At 38.5% G+C, this 23,391-nt stretch overlaps 1 protein-coding gene across 1 annotated transcript in view; it reads left to right on the top strand.

Moving 5' to 3' along the window:
• Nucleotides 1-23,391, top strand: part of ABCC4 (ATP binding cassette subfamily C member 4) — a 994,138-nt gene that overhangs the window by 749,164 nt on the left and 221,583 nt on the right. Inside the window, exon 21 of the mRNA XM_053707839.1 lies at nt 8,739-8,889. Coding sequence (XP_053563814.1) covers nt 8,739-8,889 — 151 coding nt within the window. The remainder of the gene's footprint in view (nt 1-8,738; nt 8,890-23,391) is intronic.

Below are 23,391 nucleotides of genomic sequence, written 5' to 3' on the forward strand. Positions count from 1 at the left end.
GTCAACTAACTCTCTCTGATATGAGGTATCTTGTAGGACTTAAATTCAGCATTTTCAACCCTCTATGTCAGGGATCAAACCTGAGACCTCCACAGCTATATTCCAAAAACGTTTATAACAAAACACTGACACCCTCGCACAGCTCCTATAATTGCAACTAACCACGGAGCTGGGGAATCACCAGGAACGCACTGCATTTATATCAGATGAATGACACTATGCAGATCCATAGAAAAGGTGTCAAATACGCTCTCTTAACAGTCCCTGTATCATTCTCCCGATAAACTAGGGAACCTAATAGGGTACTTTACAATAACATAAAAAGATATACAGCAATTAAAATTTAGCCCACTGGTAGTTAATTCCTTCCTTTTGTGAAGGAGGATAAGTCTCCATACCTCATGCATAATGTGCTTGCCACTGCCGTAATCATCCATAAGGATGTGTCCCATTAAAAAGCAGAGGGTCTTAACCCCTTCAGTGCCAGCCTTCTAGCCCCAGAAGAACAAAAGGCACTTACTTGCATTCTAGTCGTCCGGCAGTCAGACGACTCACCAAGTATGAGAGAGACCTGTGTAAAAAGATAGTCAGAGTAAACCTATTCAGGCTTTCTATACCAGGGCTGCAACATGAAAACACAGCAAAGCACCCTTTACAAGTTCCTAACTGCTTTAAAGCTACTACAGCCCTACTGAAGAGACTAACGTGGAATACAGCTAAACCCAGCTTGTGATGGAAGATCAGAGCAAGCTTGCTCAGGCTTCAAAACAAAAAAATCTTGATAGAAGAATCTTATACATACACCTAATTAATTCACCTCCTCCTTGCACAAGAGGTAAAGAGAATGACTGGGGTTTGTGGGAAGGAAAGTGATACTTAACAGCTCTGTTGTGGTGCTCTTTGCCTCTTCCTGCTGACCAGGAGTGATATTCCCAACAATAATTGATGATCCCGTGGACTCACCGTGTCATTAGAAAGAAAGTGATTTTGTGTAAAACATAAAAAAACAATCTATAAGTTCCTTACTCTGCATAGAAAAATCATCAGAACTAGAGCAATTCTTTTTAAGCCTTATGAACTTGCCCTTAATAATGCTAAATCTTGTGTGTTTCGGATATAAAATAAACAAATTAGAAAATCAAATCGATTATATATTACTTATACATAATGATTTTATCCAAAAGGGGATTGCCATATCCACTGAAGTTGGAAAACTCAAAACAACCCATAAAAAGTGGGGACAAAAACAGCCACATAGTTGTCCAGAGATAGCAATCCCTATTGAATGAAAAATAATTATGTGGTAGTAAGAAAATTAGCACTCTCAGAGCAAACAAATGGTTTTAAAAGACTTTCCATCCACTGTTCAAGTGGTACCAATAGGGACCCATTACTGCAGACAATAGGTCTCCCCTTTACATTCTCTATGTCCTTGTGGACTATAGGCAAATTATGGAAAATCATAACTCTTGGGTATTAAACATCAAAAAATGCAGCAGTACTGTTCGATCAAAATCCAAAAGTGAATATACATCCTTGTCATTGTCAAATTTTCTTATGACTATATCTCTGTTGGATTTCAGTTTTAAAATTTCATCTCTAACTTCTTTGGTCAAATTATCATCTCTCCCTTCCAAACTATCAAGAAGTTGTGGAAGGGCTAGCTCTACATTTTTATGGAAAAACAATCCAAATAACCCCCTCTCGTTTTTAACAAGGCAAAACACTGATTTAGGTTTAAACTTAACATCTATCACATAAGGTTTGTTAGATTTCAATTACAAAGTTAAAAGTGTAAGATTATCCCTTGCATCATTAACTGTAACGGCACAACCTGCAATAGAGCAAACACCAGCCATTTATCCTTGTTCCTGATTACCAGCCATTTATCCTTGTTCCTGATTACCAGCCATTTATCCTTGTTCCTGATTACCAGCCATTTATCCTTGTTCCTGATTACCAGTCATATATCCTTGTTCCTGATTACCCCTAATTTGTACTTCTGGAAAAAAAAATTCAAATTCCTGACAAAACTATTCACATCTATGATGGTATCAAAAAGATTTAAAATAGTAATAGGCACAACGCCTAGCTTATATTTCAAAACTCTACATTCAACGTCAGGTACAAAGGACAAGGGTGGAGGTGTAGCTTGCCTTGACTATCGAGTCACACATACAGAGTGGTCCAGCTCAGAGAATTGGTTTTGAATGTGCATTAGATATTTTCTAAGGTATTTAGCTTTTCTGAGTAGTTAGGTTTAAGGGAGAAATTAAAGGTTTGAAACTTGGACGAATCTTAAAAATTGAGGATGAGTTGCACAGTGTATAGCTACAGCATTAGAGGAGTCATTAAGGTTGGAGTGATAGGTAATGGTGACATGAACTGTGAAGTATAGGTCATATGCAGAGTGAATATGGTGACTAACAGTTCATATGGAGATTAGAGCTATGGTGGAGAGTAATAATGTTACAGTGCTGGGACTTGCATTATGTAAGATGCTAAATTCTATTTATTATTAGAAAAAGCATAAATTCTAAAGCATGTAGGAACCAACATTTCAGTTCATGCAGTATAATTCCTGTAAAGTCCGGCATGGGCACGTGCTTGTGGAAGTACATTATTTGCAATTCTAATGGCGTCGACCTTAGGAGCTGAAGGTCCTATACAGTTTGTATACTGCTTGTGCTCTTTTGCCACTGTAAGTTATGTTGTGCATATTACATCACTAACTGCATATGTCACAAGCAGTTCTGGTCATTGATTATACTTTACTGCAGCTACAACAATCCTATGACGTCGGAAGTTTGTGCCTTCTCTGATGTCCAGCTGCTGACAGCATTAATTTTTAGTAATGATACTAAGTTTAAGCTGTGCGGTTGCAAGGTAACCTCTTGATGGTTATTAATGGGCTTGTGCACTTGTAAGCTATATGGTATTTGTCACATAAACTGTATATGTACAGGCCTTGTGAGTGCTAACAAGATGTCCCAAGTACTTACAAGTAGAAATCTGTTCAGGATAGGCTCACGGCACACTTTGAGAGCTGTCCACACTTCATGCGGTTTCCAGACAGATGCTTCATTGGCAGAGCTTTGTCTAGAGCTGTTTAGAAGTCTTTACATAACCTTCATTTAGTTTCTTATTACGAGTTGGATGTGAGGCAGATTGAATCATAATCTCCTGTTTTCTTGCTCTTTCCTGTGCGTTTACTGTTGGAAGTACCTAAGAGTAGCAGGTGTCTTGGATAGCGAGGAGAGTGGTCAGTGAGTGGTCAGTTCAGTACACTCCTCCATGGGACGAGGTTTATCATTAGTGATTATTATCCATGTATATGAGCCAAGATAAAGAAATTGCTGTATAGCCCCCACCCCTTCAACATTGTTAAACTGCAGATGTTTTTATATTTTCAGATATTTCAAAAGATCTTCCCATTTATTCAAATGGTGCCATTTTAAAGAACTTTCCAATGTATGTCTATTATCAAATTTGCTTCATTCTCTTGATATCCTTTGTTAAAAAGCATACATTGGATAGCTCAGAAGCAGCAATGCACTACTGGCTGGTAATTGCTAGCTACACTCAAATCTATTGTCATTAAATCACCAGGTGTGTTCATCTAGTACCTCAGCCCTCCTAGGTTTACTCTTCAACAAAGCAAATTTGCTAATAGAAGTAAATTGGAAATTTGTTTAAAATTGCATGGTCTGTCGGAATCATGAACATTTACTTTTTACTTTACTGCACTTTGTGTATATAGGCCAAAAATAACTACAGCATATCAGTGCAGTGAAATTTGGCAGATGACTCTAGTGATGCCATTATTTTCTAGTATACTCTGCACAGTATATAATGTAGATTGATGTTTTCTAAATAGGCAAACAAAAATGCATTCTTGTTTGGTTGTTCCTAATAGCTATCTATCAATTCACTCTTTGATAAATTTATTTGATGGTCACACAGAAATATAGTCTGCAAAAGGTTTATTATAATGTAATTTTAAGACTATTTACCCTAGAGTACTGTGTGTTTACACAATAGAAGTACTGCACAATTTGTAACTTGTGCTTCTGATTGGATAAGCATTGGCTTCTGCTTAGGACCAGTAGTACTCTGCGGGTCCCGAGCAGTACTTGTACTGTGTATTTAAAGTGATGGTAAACTCTCCCCTTTTTAAAATCAGATCTGGAATGTAAGCGCTATTTTAGATGGAGTTTAATTCATTAGCTGTAATGAAGATGCAGTATAACATGCTTTTTAATATAGATATGAAGTTCAAATACTGCATGCTCCTCCGCCTACTTCAAAAGTTACATTTTCTGTGAGCTAACGGATTGAATTGTTGTCCAATCAGCGCTCTCCCCATATGGCACTTTTGTTGTAGCTAGAGCATTGATTGGAGAGTAATTCAATCATTTAGCTGACAGGAAAATTGACTTTTGAAGTGAGTGGTGTAACGTGGGGTATTTGAATTTCATATCTATATTAATAACTAAGTTATAGCGCATCTTCATTGCACATGATGAATAAAACCCCATCTAAAATAGCGCTTACATTCCAGATCTGATTTTAAAAAGGGGAGAGTTTACCATCACTTTAACTGCTTTGCAGGGGTAAAACACACAGTAGTGTAGGATCGATTGTCTTAAAATTACATGCTCTAGTGAATTAAAGCATCTCATTTTCAAATGTTATGGCCCTTTAAACATTTTTTGTAAAATTTAATTTTTAACAAAAAGTGAGTGTCTACTTAGACAATTGTGTTGAGTAACTATATAACCCTTAGAGTTTTAACAATCCTCTATTTTATTATTAAAGGGATAGTTTAGTCAGAATGAAACTTTCATGGTTCAGATAGGACATGCAGTTTTAAACAACTTTCAAATTTACTTTTATCCATCACATTTGCCTTGTTCTCTTGGTATTTGTTGGAAGCTAAACCTAGGTAGGCTCATATGCTATTTTTTAAGCCCCTTAAAGCCACCTCTTATCTCAGTGCATATTGACAATTTTCACAGCTATACAGTGCTAGTTCATGTGTGCCAAATAGATAACATTGTTCTCACACCCATGGAGTTACTTATGAGCCAGCACTGATTGGCTAAAATGCAAGTCTGTCAAAATAACTGAGATAAGGGGCAGTCTGCAGAGGCTTAGATACAAGGTAATCACAGAAGTAAAAAGTATATTAATATAACCGTGTTTTATGCAAAACTGGGGAATGGGTAATAAAGGGATTATCTATCTTCTTAAACAATAATAATAATTCTGGAGTAGACTGTCCCTTTAATCAATCTATGCTGGTTGGGTATGACTAGAGGTTGAGAGTGTATAGGTATTGCTGAACAAGTTTTATATTTCGGCACTTCGTAGTGACTTTATATTGGGAGGTACTAGTCGTTTTATTGAACATGACTAACAATTGCAAAATACACTGATTAGCAGTAAGGAACCAAGACCATATTAATAAGTTGATAATACTTATTGTTAATAAAATACAGCAACAAAGTGTTTGCACCTGGTAAAATACAGCAATTAGGTGTTAGTGTGCAACAAAATATTAACACTAATTTTCTTTAACATAAATATTTGTATAATTGTGTAAAATATATGAAGAGTAGAAAGGGTTAACCAAATTTTAGTCAAATAATAACAAACCCCTTCTTCAATGTAGTTCCAGTTGCTGAAGATGTTTGACGCTACGTGCAAATATTCCCCATATGTAATGGTATTTTCTTATGTGGCTAAAATATTTCTCTGTGTAATAACTGAAGATCACACTTCATCCATTCGCTGACATAGCGATCATGCGAGTATTGCCAGAGATGTTTATTGTAGGGGCAGATGCACACTTCTTCTCCCTCCATACATTTAAGCTTTGTGATGTCTCTTTCAGAGCACGACTTTATTCTTTGTTAAATCTCGTTGTTGTTTCCTAACCCATCCTTTGTTCTATCCTCATAGAGGATATTTTTTCTTGTGTTTCCTGATCTGTTTGAACATCAAGCAGTTAATCATAATGAAATGTTTTGTGTTTGACTTTTTTTTTCTTTGTGTTCTTTTTGAATATACTTCAATAAAAAATATGAAAGGAATATGATTTGTGAGCTGCTTGTCTGTAACAAGCAGATATTCCACAACATTTTTTGCAAACATTGTGAAACTGGTTCACAAATTCAAATGCAATTCATTTCCTCCCTTGACTAATGCTTTACACTGCATCAAACTCATGCATTTCACTTATTAGAATGTTTTTTTCTGATACTGAATTGCATTGTACACATCAGATTCACCATCATTGCTTCTCTTTGAATGTAAGTTTTGTTTTTATTTGACCATCTTTATTTATGACTGAAGAAGGGACCAATATTCTCACCAGGACCTATTTAATGGGCACCCCACCCAGCTAATTTTAATGACCGCTCAGCTAAAATGTAAGCCAATATTAATCTAAAACTAGCTAATATTAATCTAAAACTAGCCAATATTAATCTAAAACTAGCCAATATTAATCTAAAACTAGCTAATATTAGTCTAAAACTAGCTAATATTAATCTAAAACTAGCCAATATTAATCTAAAACTAGCTAATATTAGTCTAAAACTAGCCAATATTAATCTAAAACTAGCTAATATTTTTTTCAATATTTGTTCCACAAATTATCACTAAATACATTAGTTAAATTATGCTTTTGATAGCTTAAAGGGATACTGAACCCAATTTTTTTCTTTTGTGATTCAGTTAGAGCATGCAATTTTAAGCAATTTTATAATTTACTCCTATTATCAATTTTTCTCCGTTCTCTTGCTATCTTTATATGAAACAGAAAGTCGAGAACCCTGGACAGCACTTGTTTATTGGTGGATGAATTTATCCACCAATCAGCAAGAACAACCCAGGTTGTTCACCAAAAATGGCCCGTCATCTAAACTTACATTCTCACGTTTCAAATAAAGATACCAAGAGAGAATGAAGAACATTTGCTAATAGGAGTAAATTAGAAAGTTGCTTAAAATTGCATGCTCTATCTGAATCACAAAAGAAAACATTTGGGTTCAGTGTCCCTTTAAGTAACATTTATAAAAACAGAACATTTTATAATATTGCAAAGTATTAAATATGTGTCCACCCAGCTACTTCATAATGGCACCTGGCTAGCAAAACTTTCTTTAGAAAATACTGGGACCCTTGGTGTATTTAAAAAAATGTAATTTTATTGACATAAAGTGTGTAACATTGTTTCTGTATGCTTATTAGTTCACAATATTTTTGTATCATTATATTAGGTGTCACATAAATATAACAAAACTTAAGGCTGCTACTTGAATTTTGAAAGTAAATGGTGTTAGAACTACTGCTTAAAGTGCATGTAAAGTCAACCTACTTGCTCTGCATCATAGTGTGTAATTTCGAAAATAAAAGTGAGTTTCATTCATCAAAATCTCTAAATCAAAATCTAAAAAGAAATAGTTAATAATTTAGGTTGTATTCTTATAGGCGATTCCTCCGCCCGCCATTATGGTCCCACATTATTTTGATGATTGACACTTCTATTTAGAACTATTTTTCTCACCCCCGGGGCGTCAGGCCAGTTGTTCCCTACGTCACGCGTATCTACTGCGCATGCGCAAACTACCCGATGACGTTACCAACTCAGTGCATTACCAACTCAACTTTGTTACTGAGTATTAACGCATGCGCGATGTGAAACGAGGTGCCGAGGTTTAGTGTATTGATTGCTTAACGCATGCGCGTATTGTCATCCAAATAGTAAACGCATGCGCAAATGAGAGCCCTGATCGGGAACACGATTCAAACTGATGTCATCAAGTGGGCGGTAGATATTAAAATAATGCAGGGGGAAAAACAGGAAGAAGACGTTTGGGAGGAGTGCAATGCATAGAGCGGAGATAAGTTTATAGATAAAAATAACAATAAACATAATTTATTTTAAAATAATATTATTGCGGTTTCAATATTTATAAGATTGTGAACAAGTAGGTAACAATTAATAAGCAAAAATTTACATTCACTTTAAGATGACCAGCTTGATATATTTGGGAATGACTTTGCTAAACGTTGGCACTGTGATGTTTCTAATTTTCTGTAAAAAGAAATATTCCAATTTCTTTCAAAAATAGAATTTTAGGTGCATAAAAAGTATAATTTATTTTTTGTTAAGAAATGGAACTGGGGAAAAGATGACACCCACATTAATGTAAAGTCAAAATAAAACTTGCATGATTCAGATACAGTATATCATTTTAAGAGACTTTTCAATTTGCTTCTATTTTCAAATGTGCTTCGTTCTCTTGGTATCCCTTGTTGAAAAATAAAATGCACATATTCTACACTAGTGGGAGCTAGTTGCTGATTGGTGCCTGCACACATTTGTCTCATGTGATTGGATAACTAGATGTGTTCATCTTGCTGACATTTGTGCAATGCTGTTCAGTAAATGATAACAAGAGAATGAAGCAAACTTGATAACAGAAGTAAATTGGAAAGTTGTTTAAAATTGTATGTTCTATTCAAATAATGACAGAAAACTTGGGGGTTACCTGTCCCTGTAATTTTGAAATAGACGTCCTGTATTCAATGTTGTTATAAATGTATTTATTTTATTTATTTTTGATTGGTTCTCTTCATTAGGTGTATGACAACTTATTATTATTTTTTATCATTTGTTAATTACACATAGCATCATTACTCATGTCATTTTGTTTCTTTGTTTTTAGGTACTGCTCCAGATTTTAGGCGTGATAGCTGTGGCTGTAGCGATCATCCCATGGATTTTAATCCCGTTACTTCCCCTTGTAATTATTTTCTTTTTTCTGAGGAGATACTTCCTAGATACTTCAAGAGATATTAAACGACTTGAATCAACTAGTAAGTTTTTTCTTCTTTTTTTTGTGACTGACTTTTTAATACAAAAATGAAAACTTGCAAATTAAATATACCATATTTTTGCCTGATGCAATAAAATGCATCTATTTTTATTGAATACAAATGTAAAGTTAAACACAAATATCATTTGGATTATGGAGAATAATTGCAGAACTATGGAAATCCCAATTAGAGCTATAGTTTGATAAATGACAGCTAAAATAGAGCTCATTTGAAATAAAAGTAGTTACAGAAATTGAGCTATGCTATGCCAGTAAAGGAGGGGTTATGTGCTCTACCACTTTGTTGCTGGACTGTTCTAGACACTCCCACTCCACAATTATAGCACATCTAGTATGGGCAGAAGTTTAACAAACCGACAAAGCCACATTTAAATCACTGAGCTCTTTAGCACCGACCATTGTATTGCCAATGTTTTTCTATGAAGATTTCATAGCTATGTGCTGGATATTATACACCTGTTAGCAATGGGTGTGGCTGAAACACGTGAACTCAAAAATTAGTAGAGGTGCCCACATTCATATATAGTATATATTCCAGCACAAATTTGAAGAGTTTGTTAGGTGTTATTTATGTAATACTTTGTATTAAGAATATTATTATTGGAGGCTTGCACTATCCCATTATACAGAGATAAGGTATTTTTTACTGGGGGGTAATTTTTTTCCATTATACAGTAGTTTTAAATTTATAAAGGACAGGACTTTCATACAGACATCTGTAGCAATGTGAAAGGGTAAGATCAGACATCATTGCTAAATTATAGTAGGGTATGAGGCATGGAATGAAGGGAACTGAGATTGTATCAAATTATGTTTCAATGTAAAATTGTATGTTATTTAGAAATAGGAAATTAGAGATATAAGTGAATTTAGTCAAAATGTAAATTGATATATAGTGACGTGCAGTCATAGGAGGCAGGTGAGGCAATTACAGTTTTTGTAATAATCTTGGGGAAAAAATATATATTTTTTAAGTTTTTAAAAAAAAGAATGGTATCCCTTGAACTGAGTGAGAGAGAAAGAGAGTGTAAGAGAGAGTGAGAGAGAAAGAGAGTGAGAAAGAAAGAGAGAGAGAGAAAGAGAGACTGAGAAAGAGAGAGAGAGTGAGTGAGAGAATAAGAGAGAGAGAGAGAGAGAAAGAGAGTGAGTGAGAGAATAAGAGAGAGAGTGAGTGAGAGAATAAGAGAGAGAGAGAGAAAGAGAGTGAGTGAGAGAATGAGAAAGAAAGTGAGAGAGAAAGAGAGTGCGAGAGAAAGAGAGTGAGAGAGAAAGAGAGAGAAAAAGAAAGAGAGAGTGAGAGAAAGAGAGAGTGAGATAGAGAGAGTGAAAGGGAAAGAGAGTGAGATAGAGAGAAAGAGAGTGTGAGAGAGAGAGAGAGAGAGAGAGAAAGAGAGAATGAGAGAGAGAGTGAAAGAAAGAGAGAGAGAGTGTGAGAGAGAGTAAGAGAGAGAGTGAGAAAGAAAGTGAGTGAGAGAATAATAGAGAGAGTGAGAGATAGTGAGAAAGAAAGAGAGAGTGTGAGAGAAAGAGAGAGTGTGAGAGAAAGAGAGAGTGAGAGAGAAAGAGAGTGTGAGAGAGAAATAGAGTGAGAGAGCGTGAGAAAGAGAGAGAAAGAAAGTGAGAATGAGAGAGTGAGAGAATAAAAGAGAGTGAGTGAGAGAAAGAGAGTGAGAGAGAAAGAAGTGATTTGGGTTCATATATTTGCTTCTCGGGCATATAATACTCAGTGCCTCACTAGCCTCTGACCTCACCGCACGAAAATGTGTTAGCGTCTATGTTTAAAAAGATCCACAATATTCCGCCGATTAAAGCACTCCAACTGCAACATTAAAAACACAATACATGAAGGCACCTCAATCTTATTAATTGTAGCCCCATTTCAACCCTTCTTAACTCTTTATATGACACTTAGGTCTCCAATCGGTTTATTAAGGGCTAAAACGGCGGTATACTACTAGGCATCACCCCTGGGATTAATCGGGTCATCAGTGCAGTCAGCAAAGCCTGACATACTGCAATTTGTCAACCACTGAACTTTAACTGGACACTAAGCTGATTTACCAACTTGCTTTAATTAGCAACAATACAATCTCTGCAGCGGGGAAAAAAATAAACACCATTTACAAAATAATACTAACTGACGAAGCTTGAGATGGCAGAAGAGAGTCATATAATACGACAAAGAATTTTTTACAAAAATTCAATACCTCATTCAAAAGTTAATAGAAAAAGCACTTCATGATTATTTGCTACACTCTTACATGGAGAAGAAGATCATAGATCATACTGCACTCGACAAAGTCGCTAGAGGCAAGGTCTCACACCGACATCGCAACACCTGATTGTCTGACCATACCACAGGAGCCACATTTGCAGTTGGCCTCCAACACATCTAGAACCGTATACAGTACAGAACTGTTACCAAGATCTCGACTGATCTCTTTAAATCGCTGTTACCTACGCTATGAGGTTTAAGATTTCTTCCTTAATTGCTCCAACCATTCAATCGGAACTGCCTTCGGTGAGTTTGGACCCCATGGGGCCTTCAAAGAATGCAATACAGACTGTGATACTGAAGGTGAAAGAGAGAACCATAACAGTACAACTTTTGCATGGTACAGCATCCTGGTACAGAGACTTGTTTTTATAGTATTTTGAAATTTATCTCTTGTGATATAGAGCATATAGTTACTGGATTCTCATACCCCCTTTCTGTCTGGTATATAAGTACTAAATGCCAGGACATGGGGTTCTCTGTGTGTTAATTAATATAGAACCTGCGGCACAATTTGTTTAACATACAAAATTCTGTGCTGCATAATTATAGATTACTAATCTCTGAGTCAATGTCTCTCAGGGTGACATTAGCCAAAACAACAGTTTCTCCATAAAATCTCCCTAGCCTTTTGGCGTCACATACTGTGCCTTGCGTTTTCCTCTCAGTCTCCTGGAGGAGCTTATTTGCTTGCAGGTTTATTTTTGCTCAGGTATTTTCTGCAATCTCTGCGGCATTATCTTCCTTCCCTATGCTAATGGAAAATAAGAAGAGGAATATTAGAGATTCAGATAGTAAGGTTTCTGTTTCACCTACTGCTATGCAGGTTGCCCTTCCTCATAGGTCTGATGAGGAGAATACGTCGGTAGCTTCTGAGGGTGAAATCTCAGATTTGGACAATATAATTCCTTCATCTGATGCTGAATTGGTATCCTTCAGATTTTAGCTTGGACACCTTTGTGTATGGTTAGGAGGGTTTAGCTTCTTTGGAGCGACTCTGATATGTCTGTCGTTGTCAACTCTCAAGAATCTAGTAAACCTTATATATACTAGGATTCCTTTGTGGAAGTTCTTTCTGTTCCAGACCATGCTAGGAGATTTTTCTCAGGAATGGGTGAAGTCAGGGGTTCCTCTTTCCCCATCTCCTGTCTTTTAAAGGTTGTTTTTTGTTGCTGTCATTAAATGCTGCCATTAAATATCATGACGCACGGTGCCTTAAGTAGTTGGACATTTCTGCTCTGGCTAAAGAACTACGATTCCTAGAGAGTATAGCTGTTCTTTTCAGGATCAATGGACTAGGTTGGAGGTTTACATGCAGGTTTGTATTGCCACTGTGTCAAGTGCGGCATTCTATTGGGGCGACACCTTGTTTGATTTCATTTTGGTAGGGTCTCCTTTGTAGGAGATCCAGAACAGTATTAAGGCTATCAAGCTTGTCTGCGGGGCGTTGTGGTCAGTGGACTTTCCTCTGAGTCCAAGCTTCTGGTGCTTCCCTAAAAGGGTAAGACCTTGCTTGCTCCTGATTTGACATGAATATTTTGGATAATGGATACGAGATATCACAGATAGGCTGCAGACACAGTATCTCAGGGTCTCTACATAGAATTCATACCTTTCCTCCCAGAGTCAGGTTCTACCTCTCAATTTATCTGCAGACCAGATAACAGTGAGGCATTTTTGAAGTGTGTTTGGGACCTCTTCCCTGTGAGTGTTAGTTCCAGTTCCTGTATGGGAACAGGGTCTAGAATTCTATTCATTCCTGTTCGTGGTTCCGCATAAAAAAGAATATATTGTCCTATGGTAGATGCTCTGTTGTGGCTTAGTGGTTAGCACACTGGGCTTACAAACAGAAGGTCCAGGATTCAAATCCACCTCTGGGTGCTGGTTGTTAACTTTAAATCTAAAGTGTCTAAACAAGTTGACTTAGGGTACAGTCCTTTCAAGATGAAAACCAGTGGTTTCTTTCTTCCTTTGGTCCAAAAGGGTCAGTTCAAGCACAGATAGTTATGTACCTATCTGTGCTGGGCTGCCTGGAAGGGTCTTTCTATTAACTCCTGGGCCTGTCTCAGCAAAGTGGATGCTCACAGAGGCTCTGAAGGCAGTGTTGAGTGAGGAGGAACGTCCCATCTTCAGAGCGGTCTTCTTGACCAGTCAGATGTTTCGCCTGGGGAGTGGGCACATCTCCCTGAGGTGTTTTCAAGCTTAACCCTCAAATGAGGGGTGCTGGAGTTGGAGAAGGCAGTACGCCAGGCTTCCAAGTTCTGTTTAAGGTCAAGAGAAAAGCAGACTGCTCTGCTAAATACCCTGATGGTCCCTTGGGATTTCAGTCTAATTGCTCTCCTTCCACGAGTCATTGCTCATATCAAATGGGAGTGAGCATCTTTATTTTAATAGTTCCTGCATAGTCTCGCAGGATCTGGTATTTAGACCTAGCAGAGATGTTTTTTCTTCCACCTTGGTGGTTGTTCCTGAAGATGGACCTTCTATTTCAGGGTACGTTTTCTCTGAAGCTTTCCGCTTGCAGATTGAATGCTTAGTTCTGTCTAAACGTGTTTTTTCTGAATCGATCATTTGAGACCATGATTCAAGCTCGCATACCTGTTACTGGTAATTTTTGCCATAAGGTTTGGCGTAAATTCCCTGATTGGTGTGAATTCATGAACTACTCTTGGAAGTAGGGTCAGGATTCCTAGGGGTTTTGTCCTTCTCCGGGACGGTCTGGAGGATGCTGCGTTTTCCTTTTTTACACAAGGGTCTGGCGGATGTGCCAGAAGTGTAACCTTTTTTGTCAGACTCTGGTTTTTATCAGGCCTATGTTTAAGTCTGTTGCTCCTCTTGGAGTTTTTACCTTGTTTTGAGGTTTGTCGCAGGCTCAGTTTGAGCTTTAGCATTCCATAGATTTTAAAATTTTTATCTTGGAAGTTTTTTCCTTTTTTTGCTATATCTTCTGCTCGGAGAGTTTAGGCACTCTCAGCTTTGCAGTTTAATTTGCCTTATCTTTTTTCGGTTATGGCGATTTTTTTTCCTAAGTGGAAATATTGTTTGGGAAATTGTTTTTTAGTCCTCATTCTTATATCTTGAGGAATGTGGTTGCACATCCTGGATGTTGTGCGTGTTTTAATATTTTTTCTACTGGCAACTAGGGTTTTTGCCAGTGTTCTGGTTTTGTTTGTTTTTTCTGTAACAGAGAACTACTGCTACTTCTCTTTCTCTGGTTGAGAAGCTTAATTTGTTTGCTTTTCAGACTGCTGGGCTGCAGTCTCCTGAGTTATGCCTCATTACTCGAGGGCTGTCTCTTCTTCTTGGGCTTTCAAAAATGAAGCTTCTGTGGAACAGATTTGCAGGCGGCAACTTGGTCTTCCTTCCATACTTTTTCCACATTTTATACATTTTAGCACACTGGCGTAGCCTAGTGTTAGCACTGATGCTTCTGGATTGGAAGGTTGTGAGTTTTAATCCGGCTCGGCATTTTTGCTTTGCATACGTGACCGTCTATATATTTAAAATTGGAGTAAGGTTATTCAAGAGGTGGTGCCTTCTGTTTCGTTCTGCCTGTGTTGTCCCTCCCTATTCATCTGTGTCTTCTAGCTTTGGTACTGATTCCCAACAGTAATCGATGAAGCCGTGGACTCACCATATCTTAGGAAAGAAAAGGAAATTTACGCTTACCTGAATAATTTATTTCCGGATATGATGAGTCCACGGCCCGCCCTTTATTTCAAGACAGTTGTTTTATATTAAACTTCAGGCACCTCTACACCTTGTGTTACTTCTTTTTTTCTCCTTTTTCCTTTCATCGAATGACTGGGGGTTGTGGGAAGGGAAGTGATACTTGACAGTTTGGCTGTGATGCTCTTTGCCTCCTCCTGCTGGCCAGGAGTGATATTCCCAACAGTAATTGATGAAGCCGTGGACTCACCGTATCCGGAAAGAAAGAAATTTATCAGGTAAGCATAAATTTCCTTTTATCACCGTTTTTGCTTAGTTGAAAGCTAAACCTAGGAGGTTCATATGCTAATTTCTTAGATCTTGAAGGCCGCCTCTAATCTAAATGCATTTTGACAGTTTTTTACCACTAGAGGGCATTAGTTCATGTGTTTCATATAGATAACATTGAGCTCATGCACGTGAATGTACCGTGGAGTGAGCGAGCACTGATTGACTAAAATGTAAGTCTGTCAAAAGAACTGAAATAAGGGGGCAGTCTTCAAAGACTTAGATACAAGGTAATTACAGAGGTAAAAAGTGTATTTTTATAACTGTGTTGGTTATGCAAAGCTGGGGAATAGGTAATTAAGGGATTATCTATCTTTTAAAACAACAGCAATTCTGGTGTTGACTGTCCCTTTAAAGGGACATTATACACTAGATTTTTCTTTGCATAAATGTTTTGTAGATGATCCATTTATATAGCCTATACATCTTTTTTTTTTATAGTTTTGCTTATTTTTAAATAGCATTGCATTGATTTTCAGACTCTTAACCAAACCCCTAATTTGTAGGAGAATACTAATGTATAGCTATTCCAGCTTGCTCCTGTTTGTGTAAAGAGTCTTTTCATATGCAGAGGAAGGGGGAGGGTCTGCTTTCTCCAACATTGGTGTGTCCGGTCCACGGCGTCATCCTTACTTGTGGGAATATCTCTTCCCCAACAGGAAATGGCAAAGAGTCCCAGCAAAACTGGCCATATAGTCCCTCCTAGGCTCCGCCCACCCCAGTCATTCTCTTTGCCGTTGCACAGGCAACATCTCCACGGAGATGGTTAAGAGTTTTTTGGTGTTTAAATGTAGTTTTTTATTCTTCTATCAAGTGTTTGTTATTTTAAAATAGTGCTGGTATGTACTATTTACTCTGAAACAGAAAAGGATGAAGATTTCTGTTTGTGAGAGGAAGATGATTTTAGCAGACAGTAACTAAAATCGATTGCTGTTTCCACATAGGACTGTTGAGATGAAGTAACTTCAGTTGGGGGAAACGGTTAGCAGACTTTTCTGCTTAAGGTATGACTAGCCATATTTCTAACAAGACCATGTAATGCTGGAAGGCTGTCATTTCCCCTCATGGGGACCGGTAAGCCATTTTCTTAGTCAAGAAAACAGAATAAAGGGCTTAATATGGGCTATAAAACTGGTAGACACTTTTATGGGCTAAATCGATTGCTTTATTTGGGCATTTTATACATGTTTATGCTGATAATTCACATTTATAAACTTGTGGAACGTTTTTTAACGGCAGGCACTATGTTAGACACCTTTTTCAGTCAGGGAGGGCCTTCCCAGTTGTAGGCTGAGCCTCATTTTCGCGCCATTACTGCGCAGTTGTTTTTGAGAGCAAGACATGCAGATGCATGTGTGAGGATCTGAAAGTAGCTGGAAAAGTTTCTAGAAGGCGTCACTTGGTATCGTATTCCCCTCTGGGCTTGGTTAGGTCACAGCAAAGGCTATAGCTGGGACTGTATAGGGTTTAAATTTGTAAACGGCTCCGGTTCCGTTATTTTAGGGGTTAAAGCTCTGAAAATTGGTGTGCAATACTCTTAATGCTTTAAGACACTGTGGTGAAATTTTGGTAATTTTTGAACAATTCCTTCATACTTTTTCACATATTCAGTAATAAAGTGTTTTCTGTTTAAAATTTAAAGAGACAGTAACGGTTTTGTTTTAAAACGTTTTTTGTGCTTTATTGACAAGTTTAAGCCTGTTTAACATGTCTGTGCCTTCGGATAAGCTATGTTCTATATGTATGAAAGCCAATGTGTCTCCCCATTTAAATTTGTGTGATAATTGTGCCATAGCGTCCAAACAAAGTAAGGACAGTACTGCCACAGATAATGAAATTGCCCAAGATGATTCCTCAGATGAGGGGAGTAAACATGATACTACATCATCTCCTACTGTGTCTACACCAGTTTTTCCACGCAGGAGGCCCCTAGTACATCTAGCGCGCCAATGCTTATTACCATACAACAATTGACGGCTGTAATGGATAACTCCATAGCAAATATTTTATCCAAAATGCCTACATATCAGAGAAAGCTTTTTAAGCACTGAAGAGCAGGAGGGCGCTGATGATAATTGTTCTGTCATACCCTCACACCAATCTGAAGTGGCCATGAGGGAGGTTTTGTCAGATGGGGAAATTTCAGATTCAGAAAAAATTTCTCAACAAGCTGAACCTGATGTTGTGACATTTAAATTTAAATTAGAACATCTCCGCGCACTGCTTAAAGAGGTGTTATCTACTCTGGATGATTGTGACAACTTGGTCATTCCAGAGAAATTATGTAAGATGGACAAGTTTCTAGAGGTTCCGGTGCACCCCGACGCTTTTCCTATACCCAAGCGGGTGGCGGACATAGTGAATAAGGAGTGGGAAAAGCCCGGCATACCTTTTGTTCCCCCCCCTATATTTAAGAAATTATTTCCTATGGTCGACCCCAGAAAGGACTTATGGCAGACAGTCCCTAAGGTCGAGGGGGCAGTTTCTACTCTAAACAAGCGCACTACTATTCCTATCGAGGATAGTTGTGCTTTCAAAGATCCTATGGATAAAAAATTGGAGGGTTTGCTTAAAAAGATTTTTGTACAGCAAGGTTACCTTCTACAACCCATTTCGTGCATTGTTCCTGTCACTACAGCAGCGTAGTTCTGGTTCGAGGAACTAGAAAAGTCGCTCAGTAGAGAGACTCCATATGAGGAGGTTATGGACAGAGTTCACGCACTTAAGTTGGCTAACTCTTTTATTTTAGATGCCGCTTTGCAATTAGCTAGATTAGCGGCGAAAAATTCAGGGTTTGCAATCGTGGCGCGCAGAGCGCTTTGGCTAAAGTCTTGGTCAGCGGATGTGTCTTCCAAGACAAAATTGCTTAACATCCCTTTCAAAGGTAAAACTCTATTTGAACCAGAATTGAAAGAGATTATCTCAGACATCACTGGGGGAAAGGGCCACGCCCTTCCACAAGATAGGCCTTTCAAGGCCAAGAATAAGTCTAATTTTCGTTCCTTTCGCAATTTCAGGAACGGACCGGCCTCTAATTCTGCATCCTCTAAGCAAGAGGGTAATGCCTCACAACCCAAACCAGCCTGGAAACCGATGCAAGGCTGGAACAAGGGTAAGCAGGCCAAGAAGCCTGCTGCTGCTAACAAAACAGCATGAAGGAGTAGCCCCCGATCCGGGACCGGATCTAGTAGGGGGCAGACTCTCTCTCTTTGCTCAGGCTTGGGCAAGAGATGTTCAGGATCCCTGGGCACTAGAAATAGTTTCTCAGGGTTATCTTCTGGAATTCAGGGAACTACCCCCAAGGGGAAGGTTCCACATGTCTCACTTATCCTTAAACCAAATAAAGAGACAGGCGTTCTTACATTGTGTAGAAGACCTGTTAAAGATGGGAGTGATACACCCAGTTCCAATAAAGGAACAAGGAATGGGATTTTATTCAAATCTGTTCGTAGTTCCCAAAAAAGAGGGAACTTTCAGACCAATTTTGGATTTGAAGATCCTAAACAAATTTCTCAGGGTACCATCGTTCAAGATGGAAACCATTCGAACGATTCTACCCACTATCCAGGAAGGTCAATTTATGACTACCGTGGATCTAAAGGATGCGTACCTACATATTCCTATCCACAAAGAACATCATCAGTTCCTAAGGTTCGCCTTTCTGGACAAACATTACCAGTTTGTGGCCCTCCCATTCGGGTTAGCCACTGCTCCAATGATTTTCACAAAGGTACTAGGGTCCCTTCTAGCGGTTCTAAGACCGAGGGGCATTGCAGTAGTACCTTACTTGGACGACATTCTAATACAAGCTTCGTCCCTGTCAAAAGCAAAGGCTCATACAGACATCGTTCTGGCCTTTCTCAGATCACACGGATGGAAGGTGAACATAGAAAAAAGTTCTCTGTCTCCGTCAACAAGAGTTCCCTTCTTGGGAACAATAATAGATTCCTTAGAAATTAGGATTTTTCTGACAGAGGTCAGAAAGTCAAAACTTCTAAGCACTTGTCAAGTTCTTCATTCTGTTCCACGTCCTTCCATAGCGCAGTGCATGGAAGTAGTAGGGTTGATGGTTGCAGCAATGGACATAGTTCCTTTTGCACAAATTCATCTAAGACCATTACAACTGTGCATGCTCAAACAGTGGAATGGGGACTATACAGACTTGTCTCCAATGATTCAGGTAGATCAGAAGACCAGAGATTCACTCCGTTGGTGGCTGACCCTGGACCATCTATCCCAGGGAATGAGCTTCCGCAGACCAGAGTGGGTCATTTTCACGACCGACGCCAGTCTAGTGGGCTGGGGCGCGGTCTGGGAATCCCTGAAAGCTCAGGGACTATGGTCTCGGGAAGAGTCTCTTCTCCCGATAAACATTCTGGAACTAAGAGCGATCTTCAATGCTCTCAGGACTTGGCCTCAGCTAGCAAAGGCCAGATTCATAAGATTCCAATCAGACAACATAACGATCGTTGCGTATATCAATCATCAGGGGGGAACAAGGAATTCCCTGGCGATGAAAGAAGTGACCAAAATAATTCAATGGGCGGAGGATCACTCCTGCCACCTATCTGCGATCCACATCCCAGGTGTGGAAAACTGGGAAGCGGATTATCTGAGTCGTCCACCCGGAGATCTTTGCCCAACTAACTCAATTATGGGGCATTCCGGACATGGATCTGATGGCATCTCGTCAGAACTTCAAGGTTCCTTGCTACGGGTCTAGATCCAGGGATCCCAAGGCGACTCTAGTAGATGCACTAGTAGCACCTTGGACCTTCAACCTAGCTTATGTGTTTCCACCGTTTCCTCTCATTCCCAGGCTGGTAGCCAGGATCAAACAGGAGAGGGCCTCGGTGATCTTGATAGCTCCTGCGTGGCCACGCAGGACTTGGTATGCAGACCTGGTGAATATGTCATTGGTTCCACCATGGAAGCTACCTTTGAGACAGGACCTTCTTGTTCAGGGTCCATTCGAACATCCAAATCTGGTCTCCCTCCAGCTGACGACTTGGAGATTGAACGCTTGATTCTATCAAAGCGTGGGTTTTCAGATTCTGTGATAGATACTCTGGTTCAGGCCAGAAAACCGGTAACTAGAAAGATTTACCATAAAATATGGAAAAGATATATCTGTTGGTGTGAATCCAAAGGATTCCCATGGAATAAGATAAAAATTCCTAAGATTCTCTCCTTTCTACAAGAAGGTTTGGAGAAAGATTATCTGCAAGTTCTCTAAAGGGACAGAGCTCTGCTTTATCTGTCTTACTACACAAAAGACTGGCAGCTGTGCCAGATGTTCAAGCATTTGTTCAGGCTCTGGTTAGGATCAAGCCTGTTTACAGACCTTTGACTCCTCCCTGGAGTCTAAATCTAGTTCTTTTAGTTCTTCAAGGGGTTCCGTTTGAACCTCTACATTCCATAGATATTAAGTTACTATCTTGGAAAGTTTTGTTTTTGGTTGCTATTTCTTCTGCTAGAAGAGTTTCAGAGTTATCTGCTCTGCAGTGTTCTCCGCCCTATTTGGTGTTCCATGCAGATAAGGTGTTTTTGCGTACTAAGCCTGGTTTTCTTCCAAAGGTTGTTTCTAACAAGAATATTAACCAGGAGATAGTTGTACCTTCTTTATGTCCGAATCCAGTTTCAAAGAAGGAACGTTTGTTACACAATTTGGACGTAGTCCGTGCTCTAAAATTCTATTTAGAGGCTACAAAAGATTTCAGACAAACATCTTCTTTGTTTGTTGTCTATTCTGGTAAAAGGAGAGGTCAAAAAGCGACTTCTACCTCTCTTTCCTTTTGGCTTAAAAGCATCATCCGATTGGCTTATGAGACTGCCGGACGGCAGCCTCCTGAAAGAATCACAGCTCACTCCACTAGGGCTGTGGCTTCCACATGGGCCTTCAAGAACGAGGCTTCTGTTGACCAGATATGTAAGGCAGCGACTTGGTCTTCACTGCACACTTTTGCCAAATTTTACAAATTTGATACTTTTGCTTCTTCGGAGGCTATTTTTGGGAGAAAGGTTTTGCAAGCCGTGGTGCCTTCCGTTTAGGTAACCTGATTTGCTCCCTCCCTTCATCCGTGTCCTAAAGCTTTGGTATTGGTTCCCACAAGTAAGGATGACGCCGTGGACCGGACACACCAATGTTGGAGAAAACAGAATTTATGCTTACCTGATAAATTACTTTCTCCAACCGTGTGTCCGGTCCACGGCCCGCCCTGGTTTTTTAATCAGGTCTGATGAATTATTTTCTCTAACTACAGTCACCACGGTACCATATGGTTTCTCCTATATTTTTCCTCCTGTCCATCGGTCGAATGACTGGGGTGGGCGGAGCCTAGGAGGGACTATATGGCCAGCTTTGCTGGGACTCTTTGCCATTTCCTGTTGGGGAAGAGATATTCCCACAAGTAAGGATGACGCCGTGGACCGATCCAGCTAACCTTTTTAACAATGCTAAACTGGGAGCTTCTAAGTAAGTTTTTTTAATGGTTTTATACTGGATATTTAGATCAGTATTTGTGCATATTATTCTTTATAGTAGTGTCTATTACGTATGCAGTTAAATGAAAATTGATGTATACTGTCCCTTTAATATTAATTGTTTGTCTGACATGTTGACACTGTACATAATCTTACGGTGCTAAGAAATCTTTTATTCACCCATATCACACTAATTTCAAATAGGGAAGCAGCATAGCACAACATTACCACTTGCTTTCCAGCATATTGATATTGCCCATGATGGAATATAATATTTTTTTTTTTACCTCCGCCTCACGGCTGGCGGCCGGTTAGAATACTCGATCACTATACATTAGGCATTAATTGTCACCATATACTATATTAGACATTGTCTGTAAAAATGCCAATCACTCAAAATCCCCTAAGAAGATGTCAATACACTTATTTAACCATTAGAGGGTTGCCCTAATATAACATATAATACGATCACTTATTACCGTTAAATCATGGTTTGATTATATTTATAATAGACTATCTTTATTGCTCTAACCAATACCCTTTCATGTGCTGCCTCCCACCCAGCACCTCATCTCTCATCTTTACGTAAGGCTCCTCTATTTTACCTTGGGGAACAGAAGGCCGTACTAATTGCAATGTTATTAACTAACCTGTTTTCCCATAGTGCCCACATATAGCACACTGTATCCCTTCCACTGCAGTAAATTTATCCGTATTTATAATACCAATATAGTTTGTCTCTTAGCAGTGCTCTCGCTGACAGAGAAGTCTCATAGATCAGTGAATCTACAGTTGTAATAACCCACACTCTAACTGTCCAATTGAAGTTTTTTATTTTATTTTTGCTCAATGACCTCTTCATTTTCACTTTCTTTTTGCAATTAACCTAATAATAGGCCTTTGAATTAATTTGACTCTATAATATCCTCTCATATAAAAAATCACATCCTTCTGGAGGTCCAAGGGTGAACCAACTGAGAATTCCAGGGGTTAAAAAATGGACTGTTTCATTTCCTATTAGATGTTGTTTTTACAGTTTTATTCTGTACTTTCTCTGTGTCACGTTGTTCTTTATGCCTGTACACATTATTTTGTATGTAAGTCCATAATTAAAAATTTTTATAAAAAAATTTGCAAGCGAAAAATAAATAAAAAGATGTTGTTAAAGACCTTCATCCACCTAAAATGAAAATAAATATCAGGCTTTATTTTATTACCATATTCTATGTCGTTGTCGTATCTTTGGTACTATACGCTTTGTGGATGTGTAGATAACACAAAGAAGTATTTGCTGCAATGGTTATGGTGATGAGGGAATGTAATATCATAAGTATTATTATTTTTTCCTTAACCCCTTAAGGACTGGGCTTTTCAGACTAAAACATTCCAAAAAGACCAGAGCATTTTTAGCATTTTAGCCATCACTCCATTTAAACAGAAATAGAGCCTTGTTTTTTTTTTGTTTTTTTTTATTTACCTATAAAAACTATATATATATTTTTGTAGACAACCCAAAGTATTGATCTAGGCCCATTTTGGTATATTTCATGCCATCATATCACGGCCAAATGCGATCATATAAGAAAAAAAAAATACTTTTTCACAAACTTTAGGTTTCTAAATTTAGGACCTAAATTATTTACATACCACTTGTACAATCATGGCACAAATTATTGTAAAAGCTTCTCTGGGATCCCTTTGTTCAAAAATAGCAGACATATATAGCTT

This window comes from Bombina bombina, chromosome 3 (assembly GCF_027579735.1).
Source record: "Bombina bombina isolate aBomBom1 chromosome 3, aBomBom1.pri, whole genome shotgun sequence".
In the NCBI taxonomy this organism is placed as follows: Eukaryota; Metazoa; Chordata; class Amphibia; order Anura; family Bombinatoridae; genus Bombina; species Bombina bombina.